Source organism: Camelus bactrianus, chromosome 7, assembly GCF_048773025.1.
Source record: "Camelus bactrianus isolate YW-2024 breed Bactrian camel chromosome 7, ASM4877302v1, whole genome shotgun sequence".
Taxonomy (NCBI): Eukaryota; Metazoa; Chordata; class Mammalia; order Artiodactyla; family Camelidae; genus Camelus; species Camelus bactrianus.
The window spans coordinates 74,255,138-74,279,104 of NC_133545.1; the positions used below are offsets into that span (position 1 = coordinate 74,255,138).

The 23,967-nt window shown below is 38.3% G+C and overlaps 1 protein-coding gene across 7 annotated transcripts in view; it reads left to right on the forward strand.

The window, feature by feature from the left end:
* The window catches only part of GSAP (gamma-secretase activating protein), a 188,478-nt gene that overhangs the window by 132,729 nt on the left and 31,782 nt on the right, over window positions 1–23,967 (forward strand). For all 7 annotated transcript variants that reach the window (XM_045510477.2, XM_045510478.2, XM_074367597.1 and 4 more), the window contains 12 exons: window positions 1,106–1,175; window positions 2,379–2,428; window positions 5,736–5,840; window positions 6,083–6,142; window positions 7,124–7,167; window positions 8,055–8,140; window positions 15,683–15,760; window positions 17,154–17,231; window positions 21,086–21,178; window positions 21,316–21,533; window positions 23,130–23,199; window positions 23,743–23,825. In XM_045510477.2, coding sequence (XP_045366433.2) covers window positions 1,106–1,175; window positions 2,379–2,428; window positions 5,736–5,840; window positions 6,083–6,142; window positions 7,124–7,167; window positions 8,055–8,140; window positions 15,683–15,760; window positions 17,154–17,231; window positions 21,086–21,178; window positions 21,316–21,533; window positions 23,130–23,199; window positions 23,743–23,825 — 1,035 coding nt within the window. The remainder of the gene's footprint in view (window positions 1–1,105; window positions 1,176–2,378; window positions 2,429–5,735; window positions 5,841–6,082; window positions 6,143–7,123; window positions 7,168–8,054; window positions 8,141–15,682; window positions 15,761–17,153; window positions 17,232–21,085; window positions 21,179–21,315; window positions 21,534–23,129; window positions 23,200–23,742; window positions 23,826–23,967) is intronic.

Below are 23,967 nucleotides of genomic sequence, written 5' to 3' on the forward strand. Positions count from 1 at the left end.
GAATTCTGCATTGCTATGTGTTTTATAATTTTGATGTTATTGCTGCGGAGAACGGTATATAATGTTTCATTTTCCTAAACAGGAAACCTGACTACAGGCAATTTCTGTTTCCAATTTATCATTACGAAAAGTTTGTCCACCAGGTAATAGATTTTCTCAAAAATTTTCCTGGTCTTTAGAAAGGCTGCCAGCTGTAAAACAAAGACACAAAAGGTTTTGTTCTTTCATTATGCTTTCAAGTTTGGAGGGAAAAATCAAAATTCACTGATGGGTCTTATCTAGTAGGCTGTCTTTCAAGTTACAAAAGGAAACTGCTGATTTATGGTTATTCTTCTGATGATGAAAGAATTAAGTCACTGGAGTCCTCCCATGACCAGTTTGCCCTCATTATCACGGCTGACGGTGTCAGGCCTTGTGTTGGAGGCTGCCTGCTTTGTGCTGTGGGCTGGCACATCCCAGCGAGCACAGAGGAGGTGGAGTGGGGTGGATTGAGCCTTTTCTTCCCAGTGGCAATTGTTCTATGCTTTGAGGCTTGTAAATCCACCACATGCCACACTGTGACTCACTGTCATTTCTTGGAAAGTCCCTGGGTATGTTGTGCTTTGTCTCTCGGATGGGGGACTTTGGAAGTTGTCGTGGAGAGTACGTTTACTTGGCTCTCAAATTAAATACTAGGTTTAGTTGCACAACAAATTGTATTGATCACTCTTTTTGGTTTTGGTTTTTTGGTGTTTTTTTTTTTTTGGTGCATGTGAAACAGAACTTTCTGTGCAAATGTCGTTTACATTGTTTCTGATTGGCATCAGACTCACTTATTCAAAATAGGAAGCACCTTCCCTGGATGGTGCTTACGCTTTAGCTTTACTGTTTAAATGAATTGTGTTGGACTTGCGATCAAATTCCCCCTGAAAAACCGAGCTCCTGGAAGTGTTCCTTTCTCTTCCTTGCTTCCGTCTGTAATGTGTGTATGAATGTGATTTGCCTGAACTCTTCTGTGGTTCCCAGTCCCTGCTATGGTATAAGTAGTGTAGTGATCAAATGCAACTTTTGAAATATTTGTGTAAGCAAGATAGTTGCTCATGATTGATTAATTTCCTTTTTGCAGTTTCTCTACCCACATGTTGAAAGCCACCCTCTGCCAGAGAATCATCTGTTACTGATTTCAGAAGAGAAATGTAAGTGTATCTTTAGGTGATATGTGGGGGACTTCACGAACAGTGCATCTCCTAGGGAAGTGTAGGACATGGTGAATCTTCTGGGTGTCCACTCACCAGTGCCAAGGGTCCACTTGGAGACCTGGGACTCCTGTGGCAGGACTTGCCTTCTGCCTCCACTTGTTCCCTTAGGCTCTGCTCTGCCTCCGTGTATGATGGGCCCCTGCATATATGGATTTCCAGTTTTGTCACCTGGTAGAATGTTCGTAGAAAAGTTGTCCAGGCCATTTTTTCCTTCTTTAGTCCATCCTTCTTTAGGATGTCTGTCACAGTGGATAACCATGGTTTAAGGAGAGGGACTTGGATGGAGGGAGGGGAAGGCATTAGAAGCTAGAATTCCTTGGCAGAACTCAAGGACACAGTAACTTGGTTAAATTCAGGTATAGGCAGATAAGGTTGGGACATCCTTAAATGATGCTTTCAAGCTGGGGCAGAGGGTTGAGAAAAGACAAAAATTCACTGATGCATCTTATCTAGTAAACTGTCTTTCATGTTATAAGGTGAAACTACTGATTTATAACTGGAAGGAAGGTCCTGAGGGGTTAGTTTTGTATTCATTTCCCATGCTCTTGCCCAGTGATCCGCTTCACTTTTTTTTTTTTTTTTGTAACTGGAACCACCAGAAAGTAAGTATGGCTGACTCGAAATTGCTCACTAAGAAAAAGGGATCATCTGTACATCAGTGTTTAGAGTTCTGTTAATGTGAAATTGACCCCTGTGACAATTCCTCCCCCTAACATTGGGTAGACTGAGTTTTCTATCTGACATTTTCATATAAAGAGATGTCTGGTATTTGAAATTGAAGATAAACCCTGCCAAATGAGCCCTCATTCACCCTATGTAAGACTGACGGTGTAGGGGAGGCAAACGCTTGTTGAGGGAACCCAGGGAGCAGAGGAGTTCCACGCTTCATGCATGGTGGATGTTGAGGAGCAGTAAATACTGGACTTTAAACAGACTGTAAAGGGAGGGTAGGGAAGGATGGGTTTTGTTTTGAACCTTTACTGTGAGATTGCCATCTGTAATGATACTATTTTTCAGCCAATTGTTTAATCTGCTTTGCTTTTATTAAAAAAAATAATGTTCACAACTGCTAGGTGAAAAAAAGTACTCATGTTTTTTGTGAAGGTTAAACTTTCTTTCTGTTGTTTCTTTTTAAAAAAGATATTGAACAATTTCATGTCCAAGTTATCCAAGAAGATGGAAACAAAGTGGTAAATATTTGAAATTCCTTTGCTTCAAGGTTATTTTCCATAAAAAGCAGCATTTCTAGACTGTTGTGAATGGATTAATGCTACAGAAAGAGTATTTTCTTTATTTGGTGTCTTTCAAATTATAGACTTGCCGTTGTAACATGTGAAATAATACAAGATGCATGAAGGAGCTGATTATCTGCTTATCTCTGCCTCACCCCCGATCTCAGTCTCCTTAATAGCTAATGACAACCTTTGTCACTCTTTGCATGCCTTGTACCTTGCTCATACAGACATACTCAGGGTTAGGTGCACAGTTACGGGAATTCAGGTGCTTTTACCAAAGTAGAATCATAATGTATGCATTAATTTTCCGCTTTTGCTTTTTACTTAATGTATCAGGGGTATCCCTATAGGTTTCTAAATAGAGATAGAACTTTTTTCTCTAGTTTTTAAACATACGTGCATATAATAAATGGGATCATATATGCAGAAATTTGATATATTTTGGTTTTCTTTTCTTTTTTGCTTGTTTTCCTCTTCTCCCTTGCCTTTTTACCTCTAATTTTTGTTCACAACCTGGTGTGTATCCTTTCACACTCTTTTCCATACCTATATGTCTCCTATCCCCAACCCTGACACACCTAGGGGTTTGTTTATTATTCACTCCTTCCTCATTCAACTTTGTGAAGTTAAATGCAAGTCACCTAGAGTGGTTCAATTCATTGTCTTTAGAAGTACACACAATCCCTGGCATGGATGTGCACAATTTTGTCACGGTTCTCCCATGGATGACTATCACTTGACTCCTTTTTTTCCTTTTAGTTGTTTGCATTACAAATTGTCTTAAATATTTTTGGCTTTATATATTTGGTCTACATACTCCTTTGGGTAAAATCCTTAGGAATGGGTATTTGGGTTGATGGGTATATGTATTTAATAAATTTCAACAGCTTTTGCCAGATTGCTTTCCCCAAAATTTATAACAATTCATACCTTTGCAAGCAGAGTGTGAGAGTATCCTGTCCCTCTATCCATACCAGTAGTGGGTGTCTTTACCTTTTAAAAAAAAAAATCCAATTTGATGGGTTTAAGTTGAAGTCATTACTTTTTTTAAACATTTTTTTTAATTGAGTTATAGTCATTTTACAATGTTGTGTCAAATTCCAGTGTAGAGCACAATTACTTGAAATCATCGTTATTTGAGTTTGTCTCATTTAGTGAGTTTAAGCATCTTCCATGCTTGTTGGCTACGTGAATTTGTTTTTCTGAAAATTGCTTAATTATATCCTTGTGTTTTTCTACTGGGTTATCTTTTTCTTGACAATTTGTGTAAAACCTTAATATATTATCCATATTAAAATGATTTCTTTCAATATTTAAATAGTCTGCATCAAAATAGTCCTCTGATTTTAATTTTGAATTATGTGAACCAAATTGAAATGGGAAATGGCATTTATTAATTATGAATTCTATGATTGAAAGCCTCAATGGAAAACGACCAAAAAGTGTGTGGTCGGAGCTCTGGGCCCCAGTGGCTAAGTGGATGGATGGCAGAGCAAAAACAGGGCCAGCAGGTAGAAAAGGGTCAGGCCAGAGAAGAAAGATTGATGCCCCAAATCCCAAAGCCAGAGATGAGAATTTAGAGGAGAGAGTTAAGTAAATAAGTTGGGGGTCAGAAACTGGAAATGGACATAGACAGAAGACTGGCTGGTAAGAACATGGGTTGGGAGCCATGAGAGACATTACAGACAGAGTGAGGCCAGGGAGCACCTGTCGGCAGCCCAGAAAGGATTCTCCCAGCCAACAGGGTACAGCCTCAGTGCTGCTTCATCCATGTATGCCCTTCTGTGAGGCACTTCTGCCTCATCCTTAAAGGCTTAGATGACAGCTTGACTATATAAAATATATATAATAATAATAATAATAAAAGGTAATGTGTGATTCCATTCACTCATCACAACATCCCTGCACAATAGAGGTGGTATAATTATCCCCATATTTGCAGAGAACACAGCAACCTAGACTCGCAGAGTCCAGGTAACTCTCAAGAGGGACAAAACTGTGATGTGAACCTGGGTTTCTAGGTTTCAGTGATCATGTTCTTGTTAGTATGTGCCTTTATCCGAGAGTTCCCAAATCTTTATCAACCTAAAACATTTCAGAAAAATGGAAACAAAATGAGTTCCCTAAAGTTTAGAATCAGACAGGTACTCTTGGATCTTTTTCCAGCATAACTTTCCTCTGGCCCAAATGTGATGGAACCAGGCACACAAGAAATACAGGCATGTGATTCTGCAGGCCCTATGCCTCCCTTGAGTTCCAACTTAGCCTCAGGGGAGAAGTCCCATTTGAGATTAGAGAGGGTTTAGGTATGACTATGGACCTTTCTCGTGTTCCCTTTTTTCCTCATTTCTTCTCCATCAACTTGTCTTCATTCTTTATTCATCTGTTCCAATACTTTTGCTTGATGAGAATTTGGAGGAAAGTAAATTCTTAATTCCTCCTGTTATGCTTACCATTTCCTTGACAGTTTACCCCTGCATTCTTTATTTCACTGTCCTTCTTTTGACAAGTATTCCTTGAGTACTGCTGCATGCTCGAAACAATCAAGCCGCTGAGAATATAAAGGTGTTGTAGTAGAGTGTCTACTCATTGAGGTAGACTCATAGGATTGATCAAAATGTAACTGTGATAGAAGCGTGCCAAAGAGCCTGCCTTCATCTTGGGAGGTAAGGGAGGGCTTTGTACAGGAGACAGTGCTGAAGGTGAGTCTTGAAGGATGAACAGTTAAGTATTGCTGAGAGATGGGCAGTATCAGCATACTCATGTGGAAGCCATGAAGGTAAGAAGCACGGCCAAAGCCACAAGAAGAGTTTAGGGCAGCTCTGGGATCATTGCCCAATACCCCCCTCTCTCAGGCCTGAGTTCTTCCTTGGCCTCAGTTTCTGCCTTTGGCAGTAAAGCCCGCTGGACTGCAGGTACCTGAGTGGGTTATGTCCTGAATAGGAAGCTCTGAATATTCTATTAGCCCAGCTGTTGATTTGTGGTAGGTGTGGTCTTGCCTTCAACAGCCCCAGCCTTTTTGTCAAATAAATAAAATAGTTTATTACTGAGTGTTTGGGAAGAGCGAGTAATGAAATTATGCCTTTAATCTTTTATGGAAAGACTTTCCATGTGTATGTGTTGGAGATAGGAAGCTACTAAAAATAAACTGTGGAAATATTTACATGTATTATCAAGATAGATTATGCAAAATAATTATGAAACCCAGATATGTTCTCCTTTAAAATAGTTATTTATCTCTAAAATCTCTTTGCCTCTTCAGGTGATTAAAAATTCTGGCCATCTCCCAAGAGAGAGAGTAGCCGAAGATTTTGTCTGGGCTCAGTGGGACATGTCTGAGCAGAGACTGTACTACATTGATCTGAAGGTAAAAAGTGCTCCACTGGCCCTCCTTTTTATGGCAGTATTTTAATTTTGACATTATTGTTATTGTAACTTGTTAATTAACTACATTTTCATTGATGGGGATAGTAAATGAAAGTTTACTTAAGATAATGAAAAGTTTTTCATTACTGTTTGCTCCTTGGCTGCTTCCTTTCCTCTCTCTCTTTAAACTAGTATTTTTGTTGGTGTTTGTCAATTTGTCACTTACTCTGTTTTCTCTTTTAGAAATCAAGGAGCATCTTAAAATGCATTCAGTTTTATTCGAATGAGCACTTTACCGTAATGGTAAGTCCAGAGATTGGGCTGCAGGAAATTTTATCATTGTATCATTGCCGCCTTTTAAGGAGTTGTTATTGTAAATAGCATTGTAATGTTCTTGATGCTGTTGTGTTAGTCACTCGTATGAGCAAGTAAAATAGTTCTTGCCATCTCAAGGCTTCAGCGCTGTAACAAATGCAGTTAATACTGGTGGTCAGAAGAGCATGCACAGGCAGTTTCTGCTAGCTGAATGCCTCATGTTACAGAAACATGGGTAAGAGTGAGGGTTAGTAGAAGGTAGTAGGCATGATCAGTAGTAGATAGCATGAAAGGATTATTTATGCAACATTTGATCCAAAAGGACGTGAGAGAAAAATAAATTAATTAATAAACAAACAAACAAACAAAAGGATGTGAGAGGACAGTGGATTTGAGTAAAAGGTGAAAAATCAACGAGCAGGTATAGTTTAATTAGTGAAAATCTAGAATCACTCCTGGAAAAGCTATTTGGAGCACTAGCCTTGCAATGAGGAGTTGCAAATATCTTTATCCGTGATGGACAGATATTTTATTCTTCTTAAGTAGGATTGATATTGGTGTCTAATATAAATTGATATCATATTTCATTTCCTTCTCCTGCCCTTTGTTTTTGACTCATTCTCTTTCTAAAGACACCCAGTCCTCCCTTCCTTGTGTGGTCATCTGTGTCTTGTAAAAATCTATTCCTTCTAACTGGCTTATTATGTAACCCATTTATGATAGTCAAATCTGAAGCAGAATTTGCCCTTTGAGAAATCAGTGTACATCAAGCTTGTGATGTATATGAACTCCTATGCTGTGGCCTTGGGGGAGAGAGAGCCTCTGGAGATAACGCTGGTTAGCGGAGCGCTTCATCCTTAGACAAGCGCAGCGCTGTCAGGCTTGCTCTGGTCTCCAGAACTGTCATCACTTAATTAATGTCTTTTTTTTTTTTTTTTTGCTTTGTTTTCTGCTGATTTTTTTTGACAGTTTGAAGCACCCTTGGACATATCATTAAGTGACTCAGGATTCAAGTAAGCTATTCATAGATTATTATTTTTATAGACACTTGTGGGCAGAATGATTATATGTATCCCTAATCTATGGTATGCAGATAAAAGGATAATTTGATATTCTCTGTATATATGTGTGTGTGTGTCTTCTATTTCTGTTCTCTGTAGGGAATATAAACAACGCTGTCAAGCAGAAGCACAGGATGTTTCCATGTAAAGTCAATTGTATTGATTTTCTTAGCCATTTATTTCTGAGGGCGTCTCCATTTATTTTGATCTGTGGAAGTGCTCTTCTCCCTGCGATTCCATAAACAGACTCAGTGAGTCAGAGAGAGCTACGTTCAGGATTGAACATCAAAACCCTCTTCTTGTTGCCATCAGAGAGGATGTTGCAGCTCAGCTGAATCTGTCGCTTTACTTTTTTCCTGTTTTCTTTTTTACACAAAAAGCAAGGCTCCCCCCCATCCCAAACTATTTTACATGTAGTAAAAACATGAGACCCTTTTAAAAAAATAGATACAAGGCCATAAATCCACAGAAGAAATGAAAGTCTTCTTGAATGAGAGTAATGATCATCTCAAACTGTTACATATTTCACTAGCTGTGTTTCAGCATATATGAATATTCAGTTGTGTTTATTTTTGAAACATACTGTAAACTCAGAAAAAAGTCATAAAAATGTCATTGAAAGTAATATTTTTTTCTGTATTATCAGGGCCATGCCATTTATGTACCATGTATTTTTAAAAGTTACAGTTTTATAGAATTTTTTTTAACAAAAAGGCATTATCTACTTAAATTTCTCAAGGACAGGTCTCTACTTTTGTGGGTACGTTTTACTGGTTTATCCTTTATGAGGGAACTTATTTTTAAATGTGTTTACAATTTCTTATTCTTTGTGTTCTTAGACTTGTCAACTTTGGATGTGATGATCTTCGAGACCAAGAGAAATTGTCCAAACATCTGACTTTGTATGTTTTCACCAACCGTACAGGTAGAACTGGGTTGTATTTATCAACTTATGCAATTACATTTGAGTTCCACACATTTAGTCATCATTTAGCCAAATGGATCCTGAAAGTAAAATATAATAGGGCCACATTCTTACATAAGTAAGCACATGGATATTTATATACTAAATTACATTCTCCACTGTAATTTTACATATCCGCTGTTTGCATAAAAGAAGCCACAGTTCAGTTATTGTTCTAATGGTTATTATTTGTATTATTGTTCTAACAGAGGCGATGGATTCATATTTAATCGAGTTCCATTTTCTCACCTGCTCCATTTTTAACAAGTGGTATATCATAATGCGAATGCTTTTTGTGTCAGGCTTACAGATATTTGGGTTCTAAGCCTATGTGCTTGGCCGCTTTAAGAGCTATGCTGAAAAAAAAGAGCCATGTTATAACCTACTGAGCTAACAATCAAAGCTTGGCATAAAGTTATTAGTGTACAGTATTGTCTCTTTTTTTTTCAGCTTTTTTTTTTTTAATGGAGATACTGAGATTGAAGCCAGGTCCTTGTGCATGCTAAGCATGCACTCTACCCCTGAGCTATACCCTCCCCCTATTCTGTCTCTTAACACCTGCTTATTGCAGATAGAGAAATAGAGAGGGAAAAAATCATACCTGATCATGAGAGGAGTATGATTACATTCAATGGTCTGGTGAAAAAACTGCTCATTAACCTTAATAACCATCTAAATAATCAACTGTAATAGCTAAATCTCACAGCCATTTTTAATATCCCAACTTGAGTAGACAGTAACCACTTGAGTTAAGTAGCGCTTGGACTAAAATTGCATTCCTTTAAAGCCAAATTGTGTCGTGTTCATTGAGCCAATGTTTATGGAGCGCTTACTTGTGTGCTGGGTATTGGGGCTACAGTGCTGAACAACCCTGACCTGACCTTTACTAGTAGAGAGTTACTATTTGATATGGGTTTTAGACATTAACTAAGTGCACATACATAGTATTGAATAGAATCATGATACATGTTTTGAGTGAGAATTGTAGGAACCTATGAGAGCATATGATGGAGATTTAATGAAGATGCCAGTATCTTCAGATAGGTCTTCGTTCTGCCAGTTCATTCTGTTTCAGTCCTGCAAATTGCTTCCTTTCCCACCTTACTCCTTCATAATCCACCCTATATGTTCCTGTCTATCCTGGGTCTCCCTCAGCCCCACAGGTCCCTCCATAAACCAGTCTTGGGGAGTTTAGGGAAAGAAATGATATTTCCCTTGTGACGTGAAGGATGTGTGTGAACTAAGAACAGTGTAACTGAAGTAGAGTGAGGGCGGGGAGAGTATTGTGAGAGAAAGCTGAATAGGTAGGCAGGGGCCAGATTACACAGTGCCTTGCAAACCATGGAAGGATTTTAGGTTTTATCATAAGAGTCATAAGGTCATTAAAGTTTTTTTTTTCTCTTATGATGACAGTTTATTTTGAGAATGCTTAAACATGGAGAAAAGTTCAAGAATATGGTGAACATTGTGTACCTTTTACTTAAATAATCGTATCATTCACAGTATTTGCTTTATCATTCTCCACTTGTATAGATAGCATTTTATTCTTTTGACTAAACCATTCAAAAGTAAGTTGCAGACATTGTGACACTTTATCACTGAATAATTCAGGATGTATCTCCTTAGGTTAAGGATACCCTTACATAACCTCAGTTCCATGATCACTGAAGAAATTGACTGCATTAATTAGTAAACTGTTTTGTATTCAAGTAGCCATAATTGTTTTCTAAAAAGTCCTTTTTGTGTGTATGTATATATGTGTATGCATATACATGAATACACGTGTACATATATAACTTTTAAAGGCAGGATCCCATCAAGACTCATGCATTACATTTAGGTCTTATGTCTTTGTAGTCTCTTAATGTAGACCAATTCCCATCTCCTTTTTTCTGTGCCTATTTTTTTTCTTTTCATAACATTGACATTTTGAAAAGGCCAGGCCATTTGCCTTGTAGAATGCCTCATATTCTGAGTTTGTCTAATTGTTTCTTTGTAGAAGTATTTAACTTCTTTCTCTTTCCTTTACCTTTTCTGTACACTGGAAGTTAGGCCTAAAGGCATTGTTAGATCATAGGTTGAACTTTTTTGGTGAGAGTACTTCATAGGTGATACTGTGAACTTTATTTGCACCAGAGCAGGAGATGTAAATTATAAAGGTGTCCTCCTACTAGTGACACTAAGTTTGGTCATTTGGTTGAGTGGTAACCACCGCCTGTCTCCTTTGAAAAGCTACATTTTAACCTTTGCATTAGTAATCTGTGAGGTGATACTTTGGCATTAAGTGATTGTCCTCTTCCTTTAAGATCCATTGATGCTCCTTCTCTGAAGTGTTTTAAGTGGGTAGTGACATGATTAGACATGCATTTTTAAAAGACCACTGTGGCTGCTGTGTGAAGAATGGATCAAAGGAGTCAAGAGAAAAAGTGGGGAGCTGAGAATTTGGATGAGGTTGTACCGATACACTTGAGAAGAGGGTGCCTTGAACGAGGATGGGCAGCAGAGGTGGAGAGGACTTGGTAGGTTTGAGATGAGTTTTAGAGATGGACTGAGGAGGCTTACTATAAACCAGAAGGAGAGGAATGCTTCTCTGGCACCAACAAATGGCTGAACAGTGGTGCCATTTACTGAGGGAGAGTGGTTCTGGTGGGGCTTACAAAGGGAGATTGTGAGTTTTATTTTGGACATGTTAACTAAGAGATCTGGACATTAGAAGTGGAGTGTCAGGACTGGAGATGAATAAACATGGAAGTTATTAGACTATTGTTGGCATTTGAGAAGCTAGTATGCCGGGAAGAAGCATTTGAAGCCATGGGAGGAATATGGGGTCAAAAGGGAAGAGGTTTAGAAATAAGATCTGGGAACAGAAATATATAAACGTTACATGGAACATCTAAAGAATAAAGAAGAACATATGGAGAGAGAAGAGGAAAACCGGTGAGGTGTTAACAGCAGCCAAGCGCTGAGGGGATTTCCTAAAAGAAAGTGGCTGACCATTAATAAGTAGTGAGAGATAGAGTCTGTTGGGTCTAGCAGCATGGACATCACTTTGGGTGGTTTGTGTTGGGTAATTGAGGTGATTGTACTGGGTTAAGTGATGTGTAGAAGTTGAAAAAATTATAACAGCATGTGCAGACATGAGAGAGGCAGTTGGTGGGGAAGGTATAGCTCAGTGGTAGAGTACATGCTTAGCATGCACAAGATCCTGTGTTCAATCCCCAGTACCTCCACTTAAAAAAAAATTAAATAAATAAACCTAATTATCCCCTGCCTCCCCCCCCCAAAAAAAAATAAAAGAAAAAAGAAAAAAAAAATGAGAGAGGCAGCAGCTGGAAGGGGAAGTGGAATTTAGGGAATATATTTTTTAAGATAGTAGAGAATCCACTGTGTTTGAACGCTTATAGGATATGTAGGGGCAAGAGGAAAGGTGAGAATTCATAGCAGAGAGGAATAACCTGCAGAGCGCATTTGCTTAGAAGGTGGGATGTAATGAGCTCATGTGGGATCCAGAGCTCATGTGACGGGACCAGGGTAGGTTCTACCCTGGTCCTTCACTTTCAGTCTGTTGGATATAAACAATCATTTTAAGCTTTTATTCTATGAAGCTTTTATTCCTTTTCATTTTATTCCCTTAGGAATTTCTCATGAACAGTAGCAGTTTATAAATGGGCCATTGATGACATATCATAATAAATAAAATGTTCGGTTAGTCTGGCAGGAGCTGTGAAAGAGTCTGTTTTTTTCTTTCCTCAGCAGCGTCTAGGAGAGTAGAAAATGCGCCTGGCTCTTCCCAGTCAGCTTTGAAATAGGAAAAACAAGCCTGTTTCAAATGGGATGCTTCCACATTTAAGATGAAACAAGCCAGAGAAGCAACCTTTTGGTTTTCAGCTAGTAAGTTGCTAGTTTAGGTATTTCCCAAGTTACTTTTCAAAAATTATTTTTTACCTTTGTGGTTAAAACACACAGGAATCTACGTCAGGGAAGCAGGAATGGAGAGGGGAGCAAATAGTCTAATCCCTGCGTGGCTCCCTCTGTAATAGGGAGCTTATTTTCCACCAATGTAGAGATCAGAGCACATGGGTCATGAAAGGAGTGCTGACAGACCCAGAGCCTTATACACACTCAGCTTATTTCAACTGTTTACACTAATGACAATGCTGTAATAATATTTGACATTCAGTTGTCATGTATTGGTCATTGGGAGCGACTTTGTCCTTCCAGCATTACTTCTTGCATTCTTGAAAGCATCTTTGTCCTGAATTTTCCTTCTCTAAGAAATGAAATCTGCTACCTTCCAAGGAATTCAAGGTTAAAATCTGGACAATGAGGGTGCTGATGAGAGTTGGTGATGGGCACAAGCTCTGCTCTTGTCAGGCTACTTACGTATTAAGATTGTGAGTTCATGTAGATTTTTCTAACAAATCTTTTACAATAGGAAGGTGAATCAAAGACTTTCTAAAGCCTTGAAGGAAATAAACCCTTCCCTGTCTGATAGTCAGCCCTGTAGCTGTACTTAGAGCGCCTGCTCTTGCGTGTTCTAAGTCAATGGTGGCTTTAGTTCTTTCTTGTGCACCACCTACTGGGAAGTAGTGAGGGGTACAAAGTGTAAATTCTCCTTTCTGTACATATAATTGCAAGCATTGCCCTTCGCAAGTTCCCAGAATTAGGCCTGTGTTTTAGCATTTTATAGAGCCTTTTACAATGAGATAATTTCCCTTGGAAAACTTTGTCCATAATAGCTTTCATTGTCCAAATGGTTTCCCCCAGGCTGGCCAACTTTGAGATGTTATCTTCATCACTGATGAATATTCATTAAACATCTCTGGATACGCCATTAAGAGCATGCTTTGTTTTTTCAAACTGTGACTTCCCTCAGCTTCTAAATAGCAGAAGAATTATTCTGGAATAATAATAATAGCAGCTAACCTTTATAACCAGATATAACTTCTTTGCCAGAACTTTATATGTATTGTCTCATTTGACTCTCACATTAGAACCATGTGAAGGAGGTTCTATGTTTTCTTTATTTACATATGAGGAAGCTGAGGCTTAGAGAATTTAATTAACTTGCCTCAGGCAAATTTTTAAAATGTTGATGCCTGAGTCTCACCCCTAGAGATTCTGATTTAGTTGATCTCAGGAGGAGCTTGGGCACCTGTGAGCCCTGGTAATTTTAATGTACTTTCAGGGTTTAGAATCAGTGCTCCAGAGTTGAGTTGTCCAATAGGGTAGCCACCAGTCACATGTGGCTATTTAAATTTAAGTTAATTAGAATTAGATACAATTTAAAAAGAGTTCCTTGGTCACACTAGCCACATTTTAAGTGCTCAGTAGCCATATATGGCTAGTGGCCGCCTTACTGCCAGCACAGCTGTAGACCATTTCCATTATCAAAGAAATTCTCGGGATGGGAGAGCCTTGCAGAGCCTGTGCACAGCCTGTTTCCCCTTGCTGTGTCTTTCCCTCCTCTCTGGAATTGGGAGGGGGAACTAAGCCACAACCTAACTATTTGGAGGTATTTGCTTATGAGATCTGAGTATGACTCTCAGTGAATGTAATTAGGTGCATTTACTCTACATCTCACCTTAACCTTTCTTCAAAACAAGGAAAACAATAGCCTCCATTCGCTAAAGGGTGGTGTGCGGAGGTTATGATCTTCCTTGTGTTGTTGACATTTCATGTTCACTCCTCAGGATAGATTCCTAAAAGAAGAATTACTGGGTCAACAGGTGTGAATATATGTAATCCTCCACAAAACTGCCTTTCAGAGACGTTGTACTAGTTCACTGTTCCACTACAATTATTTGAGAACGTTCTCCTACTGCTCCCATGACAGAATTCATTATCATTTTTAAAACTTTGCTAATTTGAAAGGAAAAATAGAGTGCCTTTTTCTAATTCTTATTTCTTTATTACTAGAGAGGCTGAAGTTTTAGCTCTGTTTGCAAAATTTGTCTTTCTCCCTGTGATCATAGTGCGTAGAACAGAAGAAACTAGTAGATTTCTTGTTGGTAGTATATTTACTTTATGAAAATAGCCCAAGTGGTAAATGGGACTTCTGTAACTCTTATAATTGGTATCTTTGTTTATGGTTTAGTGTAGCATTATTTTATTCTTAGTAAGTCTGCTGTAATTTTAAAGAAAAGGTATTATCATTGTAGTGCTCATTAACCATAACAGTAATTTTAAGTAAGCCAACTTTAAAAAAAATTTTTTTCTGGGTGGGGAGGTAATTATGTTTGTTTGTTTGTTTATTTATTTTAATGGAGGTACTGGGGTTTGAACCCAGGACCTCATGCATTCTAGGCATGTACTTTAGCACTAAGCAATTACCCTCTCCCCATAATGGTAATTTTAAACCTAACAGAATTGTTACTTTTTTATCTGATAAAGTTATTCTTTTTTGTTATTTCGTGTTTAGGATATTGCACTAATACGAATTTCGCACAACATATTGCAGTCTTAAAAGTCATTTAAAATGGTCACATATGACAAATGGTATAGAAAATGCTTAAACATGTCCTTAAATAACCTTCTTAGGGAAAGTGGACCTTTTTCCCTACCATGATTCTTTGATAAAGGAAGTCTAGTGGAGTATGGTAAAGGAAATACTGAGATTCACTGAAGTATAATAATGATTGAATTCACACAGCTAGTTAATATTAGCTCTGGGACTCGAACCCAGGTTTCTAGACGCCTTGTCAAGTTCCTTTCCATCCCAGAACTCTCCTACTGCAGGTAATCACATAAATGCTAGCATTAGAATTAGAAGTATCAGTTTAAGCGTAATGCCCTCATTTGTAGGTCACTGATGGACTTATCTAGTCCTTCTAAGTGGCAGCAGCTGCTAGAGATGATGGACAGTTTTACACATTGAAGAGGGTGGGAATACTGAGGTGTTCTGGAGTGGTGGGGTAAGTGAAAGCCATCAGGGCTCATCTGGAAAGGCCACTCTATGCCAGGAGCTCGCCTTTGCCCTTGGGTCCTGGCCCTCAGTGACCCAGATATGTGTGGGGACGGGCTCACACACCACATTTACTCTCATTGCCCCAGTTTGTCTTCCATTTGAGATAAAAAAGAAGATTGGAAACTTTCTGTAAAGAGGAGACACATTTTTGATAAACTGGGGTCTATAGCTATTAGGAATGGCTGGAAAACAAGCTAAAAAAGAGCATGGGGCAATATGTGTATGTCAGGAGAATCTCATGAAGCTTTGTAAACTTATCCAGACTCCCATGATTTCATACCCAGGAGCGTGTCTCTATGCATTTTCCTAGCCTTCCATACCTACCACAATACATTGCTCATAGCATGTGCTGAGTAATCATTTAACCAAAATTTCTTAGCAACTTATTAATAGTCCATTTCTGGAATTTGGGAATAATCTATCAGGTAAGTTGAAGCAGAACATCTAAAGGATTAAAGGTAAGGTTAAGTAGCTTAGGAAACTTTTTATTTGTCTGTGATTCTTTTAAACTGTACTAAATACCTTCTTCCTTCTAGGAAGTTTGTGTGTATGTTACTGCCCGAACATTGACTCTTGGGAGCGAATCACATATTCAGTGTTTTACTTTCATAAAGGTACTTTTCATTTTTACTTTGATATAATAATTTTTCCAAATTAGATAGATTTTTAAGGTCTTTTTACCTTGTAATAAATTTGATCAGTACATTGTATACCAGTATACCTATATAATATATGTTTCCTTAAGAAATTCATGAATGATGTTAACTAATTATGTTTATATTACATTTTGGATGATATTTTTGTAATATCTTTTTTTCCTGATCTATATCTTTTTTTCTAGGCCTCTAGACCAATCCTAATGGACATATTTGCCCAAAGTTTGTGTGTATTTGCTTTTTTATTATTACTGATTGGAAGGTACCAATAGATTTAACTTACAAAGGTACATAGGATTTTAGTTAAAAGTTTCCATGGGCCCAGACCTTAACAGGTCTTAAACCTAAGATACATTTATTTCATTTCACACACGTGTGGCCCAAGAAATTGATGTCAACAGTTACCCTGGGGGACAGAAGTAAAGCGCCCAATCTTTTCTAGTTCTGTAGTCAATCACAGAGTGCCCTTTAATAGTTTTAGTCTGAATGATACTAAACAGTATTTATTTTGTTTGTTTAGTTCCTTAAAATTAGTATTTATGTAATACGTACTGTGGGTAGAATTAAAATTGTTTAAAATTAAAAATTTCAAAATTAAAAAAAAACGTTGTGCCAAGTCACATAGAGTTTGTTCTGCAGGAGTGCCCAATATTAATTTCAGAAGTTAGAAATCAAAGTAAGAAAGTTGAATAACTTAATAATGAAGAAATTAAGAGTAACTTCAGAAGAAGACATATATACATGCTTTAATAGTATGAGTTTGATATTTGTGGAAAGTTTTCATACATTTTTCTAACGATTAATCTGATGATTAAAGCCAGTAAATAAAACTTCTTTGAAAGTTTTATTAAGAGCTAATAACTGTGATTAAGAGTTAGAAAAGTGGAGGGTGAAGCCCAACAATACACTGAGTTTAGTAGATAGCCTAAACCGTCGCTAACTCACAGTGGGATTCCTAAGTGATTCCGCGAAGCCTCATAGGTTGTTAATGACTGCCAGTGACCTTGAGGCCTGAGGGCCAGTCAGCCACCTGGTCTCCTCCACCTCTTGGGCCCTTAAGTAGATTTCTTCAGATCCTTCTGTCCCAGCACAGCCCAGTTTTTAAGGTCTAAGATTATGCATAAAACTGGAACAAATACTGAATTGTGACTGCACTCAGGTGACCCACCTTCAGTGCTGGCTTTTGGAGAATGGTGGGGAACCTTGAGATCTAGGACTCTGAAGACACTTGCTTTGTCAGTTTCTCAGATACTCAATGTTGAGAGCATGACATAGAGTCACTGCCTTGGGTGGAATTCCAGCTCTTTGTTTCTTAACATCCTTCCTCTGGCTTCATGTTCTCTCTCCACAGGGCATAGCAAGACCTTCACTGTTGCTCTTGGAAGTGTTGATTCACGTGTTACAAAGGGCATTACTTTTCTCAACCTTGGTGAGTGAGAGGCATATGTGTCTCTGTTCTGACCCTTCCTTCCAGTACATGTTATGCCTCAGCCTTCTATTTCTCATTTTTCTTTGCACCCCATTTTCTTCTGCCTCTTTGGGATTTGGGTTGTGAAGACTACCACTAACCTTTTTGAAGCCTGATGGGGGAAAGTTTCCTCTGGCACCCCCCCCCCCCCCCCCGCGAAATTAGCCTTTTGTCAGCAGGGCAGGGAGGATGCATCTCCTTTCTTAGAGAACCTAGGCTGTGAACTTTTTTATGGTTTTAGTAGAACTCCTAAAAAGCCATTTGTTAGTATAAAAATGATTACAGTGAATGAGATGTTTCCTAAAAGCCTATGGGAAACAATACATCATGTTGTCCCCTGATTCTAGACGGACAGAAGCCCCTGGGAAATTGCCCATTCTCTGTCGCTAATTGCTAAAAGCTTCCAAGTCCCATAAATGATTTATGGATCAGCCTGAGTGACCTGCTTTACATTGAGTAAATCTGATAAAGGGAACTTGAATATTAGGCTTAAACATATTAAGCAAGTCTATCAGGAAGAAAATAAAGAAGGGGGTTATTGTACCTCCCTACTGAAGGCTGCTTTTCCATGCCAGTTGGGATGAGAGGCGCAAACAGGTTAGCACAAGACTAAACAGAACTGTTGCTTGCCTGCAGATGGGACATGGCACAGCATTTTAAAAAGAAAAGCTTCAGGTGTAGAGTGCATGATTCTTTGATATCTTTTATCCCAGTTCCCCAGTCCATCTGCTCTCATGACAGAGGCTTAGGAAGGTGTGATGTGAGGGATCTGGGCAAAGTGAGAACCAACAAGGTAAGAAAGTCCTTAAAAAGATTTGTTCAGTCTTTTTAAATTGAAGCATAGTTGATTTACCATATTGTATTAGTTTTAGGTGTACAACATAGTGATTCAATGTTTTTCTAGATGATACTCCATTTATAAAGCTATTACAAAACAATGGCTATATTTCCCCATGCTGTACAATATATCCTTGTTTATCTATTTAGCTTATTTATTTTATACATAGTAGTTGGTATCTTTTAATCCCCTACCTCTATCTTGTCCCACCCCTCTTCCCTCCCACTAGTAACAAATTTTTTCTCTATATCTGTGAGTGTGATTCTGTTTTGTTATATGTGTGTGTTTTTTAGATTCCACATACAAGTGATAGCATAAAGTATTTTTCTTCCTCTGTCTGACTTATTTCACTAAGCATAGTACTCTCTAGGCCCATTCACATTGCTGTAAAAAAAAGATTTTTATCTTGTATGATGCGATTGATGAGGTAAGATATCTTATGCTCAGTGGGCCAGTATGTGGCAGTTTTTAATATGAGCTCTGAACCTGTGGGAAATTGCTTTAGAGAGGCCTGATTCTACTGCTTCCTGTGGTAAGAGAGATAAATATAAGGTTTCCTGGGTCTGGGACTTGATTCTTATCAGCAATGCTATATCAGCATCCCATCTCAAGGGTGATGTGGGAAACTTTCCACTAAAAAAACTTAGCTTTTTGTGAGGTCAAAGGGATCCTTCCCTTTTTTTTTTTTTTTTTTTTAAACCCTTGGGAATGACTCTTAAAAAGGGCAGGCATGATTTAATCTAGGATCTTCAGAGTGTGGAGAGGGTAGAAATACTAGAGCTTTATAAAAATAGACTGTCTTACATAGGTCATCTTTCCTTCTTAAAACAGATTTTATTTTATAGGCATAAAATTGTACCCAAGATTAAAACTGCTCTAGTGGTAATTTTGGTGACAATAGTATTGGTTTTTGAGTGATGTCTTTTTGTTTTGTTTTGTTTTGTTATTTATTGCATACAATTTTCCTGAATTGTCACCCTGCTATAAGGGACTTACATTGATTTAAATATTAAAGAATAGAGTTTTTGTGGAAGTTTTCCATGAACTCCAAACACCTCTATATAAGAAAGATATGTTTATACATTAAAAACGACTATTTTTAAAATGAATATTACATGCTAAGTGTTTTACTAACATTATCTTGATCCTTACAACAATTCTTCTTGGTGACATTATCCTCATTTTATAGATAATGAAGCTGAGGCTCAGAAAGTCTGTGGTGTGTGCACAAGCTTCTTTCAGTGTCTCTTATCCAGGGCACTATAATAGTTTCTTTTTGCTGCAATAAGGAATCACCACAAATTTAGCCCTTAAATAAATACATTGTCTTACGGTTCTGGAAGTCAGAATTCTGAAATAAATGAGTCTTGAAGGATCAAGGTTGGGGCAGAAATGTTTCCTTCTGGAGATTCCGGGCAAGAATTCATTCTTTGCCTCCTACAACATCTAGGGGCTAGCATTACTTGGCTTGTGACCACATCACTCCAGTGTCTTTCATCATCATGTGGTATCATCATGTGGTCTTCTCTTCTGTAGTCGTGTCCCCCTTCCTTCCTCTTAAAAAGCCATCTGTGATTACATTTGAGTCCAGCTGGGTAATCCAGGATATTCTTCCTCATCGCAGGATCCTTAATCACATCTGCAAGTTCCCTTTTATCACTTACAGTAACATTTTCACTGACTCTGGGAATTACAACATGAACATCTATCTTTAGGAGCCATCATTCAGCCTGCCTACCACAGGTTCTGTTGACATTTTTGGTGAGACAGTAACATTTGTGTGAGAGTGTCTTGCACATTCAGGGATTTAACATCCTTGGGGCCAACTCATCAAATGGCAATAGGAATCTCCCCTCTGCCCCAGTGATTGTGACAACTCCAAACACCCTCATGTATTTCCAAATGCCCCCCCTCCCAGGGACATAGTACCACCCTAATTAACTGGTTAAGTGGTAGGGCTAGGAGTTAACCTAGGTCATTGGATACCTTTCCACTGTGCCCTACTATGTCATTTTGTGTTCTTCTGCTTAAGCGTTGCTATAATGTGCTAAGTACTTTACTATCACTTAATCCACAGTGACTGAAGGGACACTTGTAAGTCAACTGGTTAGAGTCTTACATCCTCTTTCCTTTCCCTTCCACAGAATGCCTTCTATGCAAATGATTAGCATGTATTTCTTTGCTTCTTAGGGAAAAAAGAGTCCAGCTGGCTCTCTTATAATCTAAATGTTTCATGTATATGAAATTCACTAGTATTGTGTGAATTTCTGTTTTTCTAAGATCCTAGAGAAATTATTGGCAAGGGCTGCTTCCACCCTCCCATTCTCCAGAAATCTATTTTTTGCACCTTGCCTCAGTCTGTGTGCAAATGTTCTTGGTACAAAAATATCTAGTGCAGAGACTGTTAAGGTGTGAATTCTAGGCAGGTATCTGTGCAAGGAAACAAACTAGTCCCTCACAAAGTGTCAGAATGCCTGCAGAGGCTGTTTGGTTGAATATCAATGTAAAGGTTCTTTCGTTGATGGTGGTAGTGAAGATGATGAACAGTGGGCAAACATAGGAAACTAGATTTTACAGCTTCCCCCAAATGGCACAAATTATGAAGGAAATTCCCATTATAAGCTATTTCAAGCCTGTCAGATTAAGGAATAGCTCATGTTGCTTGATATTTTTTATTCTAACTTGCTCTCAGAGCTCATTTAGACTCATATAAAGCCACAATTCAATTAGAAATAAAGCTACAGTTGTAAATTAAGACCATGGCTAAATGTCTGAAGAAAATTAGCCAGACAGAAATAAATGAGAATGACTGGTCAGATGAAATGTACTGACTTAGACACCTTAATATCACGTCGGTCAAAACTTTTGTGTTTTAAGAGGCTCAAAGAAAAATAGGGACACAGTAAAGTTCTTGGCTTTATCTGTACCTGTACGGCTCTTGCCACGTGGAGATGATTTAAGTCTTTCTCTTCCACAGACTATTATGTGGCTGTTTACTTACCTGGTCATTTCTTTCATCTACTTAACATTCAGCACCCAGACCTGATCTGCCACAGCCTATTTCTGACAGGTATGGCTATAGTTCTCCCCTCGTGAACACAGTCCATTGGGTTTGTTTTAATGTTTTAACATTAATATTTATGTCTTGGGGAGAAGGGGGGTTTTTTTATTTGGTAATCTTTTTTTTTTTTTTTTTTTTTTGACCAGGAAACAATGAAGTGATTGATATGCTACCTCACAGGCCTTTCCAGTCGCTGTCGGGGCCCCTGGTCCTGGATGGGGGCTCTGGGAAGCTCTATAGGGTGCTCCTCAACCAGTCATATTTATTGGAGTTCCTGCGGGACACCCGGCTGGACTGTGAAAGGATGGCCTTGCTGCACTGCGTGCTCTCGTGTGGCCGAGACCCACGGCGACTGGAGGCCAAGGTGGGGGCATAGCTTATGTTTAAAAACTGGCTAATGGACAGCACGCAACGTACATTTAGTGGTCGAAATGAACAGAAGTTACTTTTACTTGGTAACGATGGATGTTTATGGTCTCTGTCCTGACTTGAACATATTGTTCCCTTGTGCTCCTTCTTCATGGACACAGACCTGAGACTGTGAAGGCAGGTCTGTTCTGACTGTTCTCTTTCCCATATTGTGGGTAAATGTTATATCAGTAACATTCCAAAGAAGTGTTCGGTAAATAGTGAGTTTCTCAAATATCTACTTTTTCTCCTGGTCTATATTTGGTGTATATCATCAAAAGGACTAAAATCTAGTGGTAAATAAAAATCTATTTATTACATTTTAAATAAAGATAGCTTACATTTAAAGTTATATTTCACATTACAGTTTATGAAGCACTTTCACACATCTTATAATGTTACAGCCATTCTGTGAAGCTAGAGAAACCCCCCATTAAACTTGATTGGGACCAATAGGTGGTTGGGAAATTGAAAAAAATATATCCTAAATATTTTAACCTAAAACATATAAATGCACATTTATTCACCTATCTTTTGGTGTAGATTAAGGCCCTTTCTTTGTATATCAGCTAATTGGGAGTTCAGAATCATTTTTCTTACATAAAACCACTAGTAACGTCTTGTCTCTGACTGCCTATTACTTTCTTTTTCTTTTCTTTTCATTTTTTTCCCCTAAAGAGGTGAATAGTTTAAAGATCCTTTCAAAGCAATTTGTGTATATCAGGCAATTTTTTTCCTCAGTCTTTTATAGTTGTCTCACTTATGCCTAGTTTTTTAAATAAGTGTTTTAGAGACATACCTTTGAGTCTTTCCCAAGCATTCAACTTTTTATCGACCCACTGGCACTCTTTTTGCATCCACATTTCACCTGTCCATGGTAATATTTTATTAAATTACTTAATTGTGAGAGTAAGTACGACTAGCACGAGTACGTTTGGAAATAAGAACAACTTACTGGCAGGAGCATAAACGTGAGTGCTCCGGGGCTGGACAAGCTTTATAGCGTCAACTCTAAGGTAGGGAACAAGGGCTTTCATTCCTGCATCGGGAGAGGATGGTTATAGAGACTGTGACAGAATTGTTGATGTAACAGGGATCGCACCTTCCTTGGGAAGACAGTATATAGCCCTGCGTACAACGATTAAACGGTGTGACTAGCTGGAATTTAGACCCAGCTCTGCTGCCTCCAAGCTCATTGGTTGGGTTGCGTTTTCTTCTATATCCCACAGCTCTTCAGACTGCTGCTTTGCTATAATATGTCCTACTCTAGCAAAAACAAACAGTGGGTTGAAGAAGGCTTATTTGGATTCCAGCCAAGGGCGTTTATTAAAGTGATACATAAAAAGCATCTCATTTACAATGCTGTTTTACCCACACGGTCTTGCATTATGTGTCTTGAAGACATTATCAGCGTGAATGTATTCTCAGGCAATTCCAGAATAGATTTAGAATTTTAAAAGATTCATGTGTATTTTGTACTTCTTTGGTGGGAGTGGGGGTACTCAGGGTGCAGATTTAAATACCAACAGAGTTGTCTTCTTACTTTTCAAAGATTATTCAGTGGATTTCTGAGAACATCTCGGCCTGCCATTCATTTGACCTCATTCAGGAATTTATAATTGGTAGGTGTTGCTGATGGTGCATGTTAAGTTGAATCCTTGACCCTTTTGCTTGAGGGAAAGCAGTAAATTGGTAATGCCTCAGTCTGTTGAAATGCTGGTAAGGAGAAATTTTTTTTAAAAACTCTATTGTAGTCAGCAGCTAATTAAATTTCATTCTCTTGTGGTTTTGTGAGAAGCTGTGGCTGTTCAGAGACTGATGAGATATCAGATATGATCTTAATTCTATAACCTTATTAGTGATTTTTTTTTTTCAGTACAGTTTAACTTTCTTTGTTCAGTTTTGTACTGGCTGGTTCTGTGTGAAGCGGTATAATGTTATTTGGGTAGAAGTAAGTGCCAAATAAATTTTTAAAAAATAATTATCATATAAAAAGCAGAACCCGAACATTTTAATCTGCAGATAGAACCATCACGATTCGCCTTTTTAGGATGAGGATGGAGGCAATGAAAACTCTTGCTGGTTTGTTTATTTTGGTGAATTACGTTTATTGCCGTATTCTTCTTATTAAAACATGCCTCTTTCCTCCCCTGAAATTTACTCAGCTTCTTCATATTGGAGCATCTATCCAGAGACAAGTAACATGGATAAACTTTTGCCATATTCCTCACTGCTCACCTGGAATACAGTAAGTTAACACTTTGTATTCCTTATGTAATTACAGTTGATTCACAGTTGTGGGTCGGCTGTATGACACCCCTGTCACAGTAATCAAGGCTGGGATTTCATTTCTGTTTTGACTCATAAGGATCTGAGTTGGAGTTTTCTGA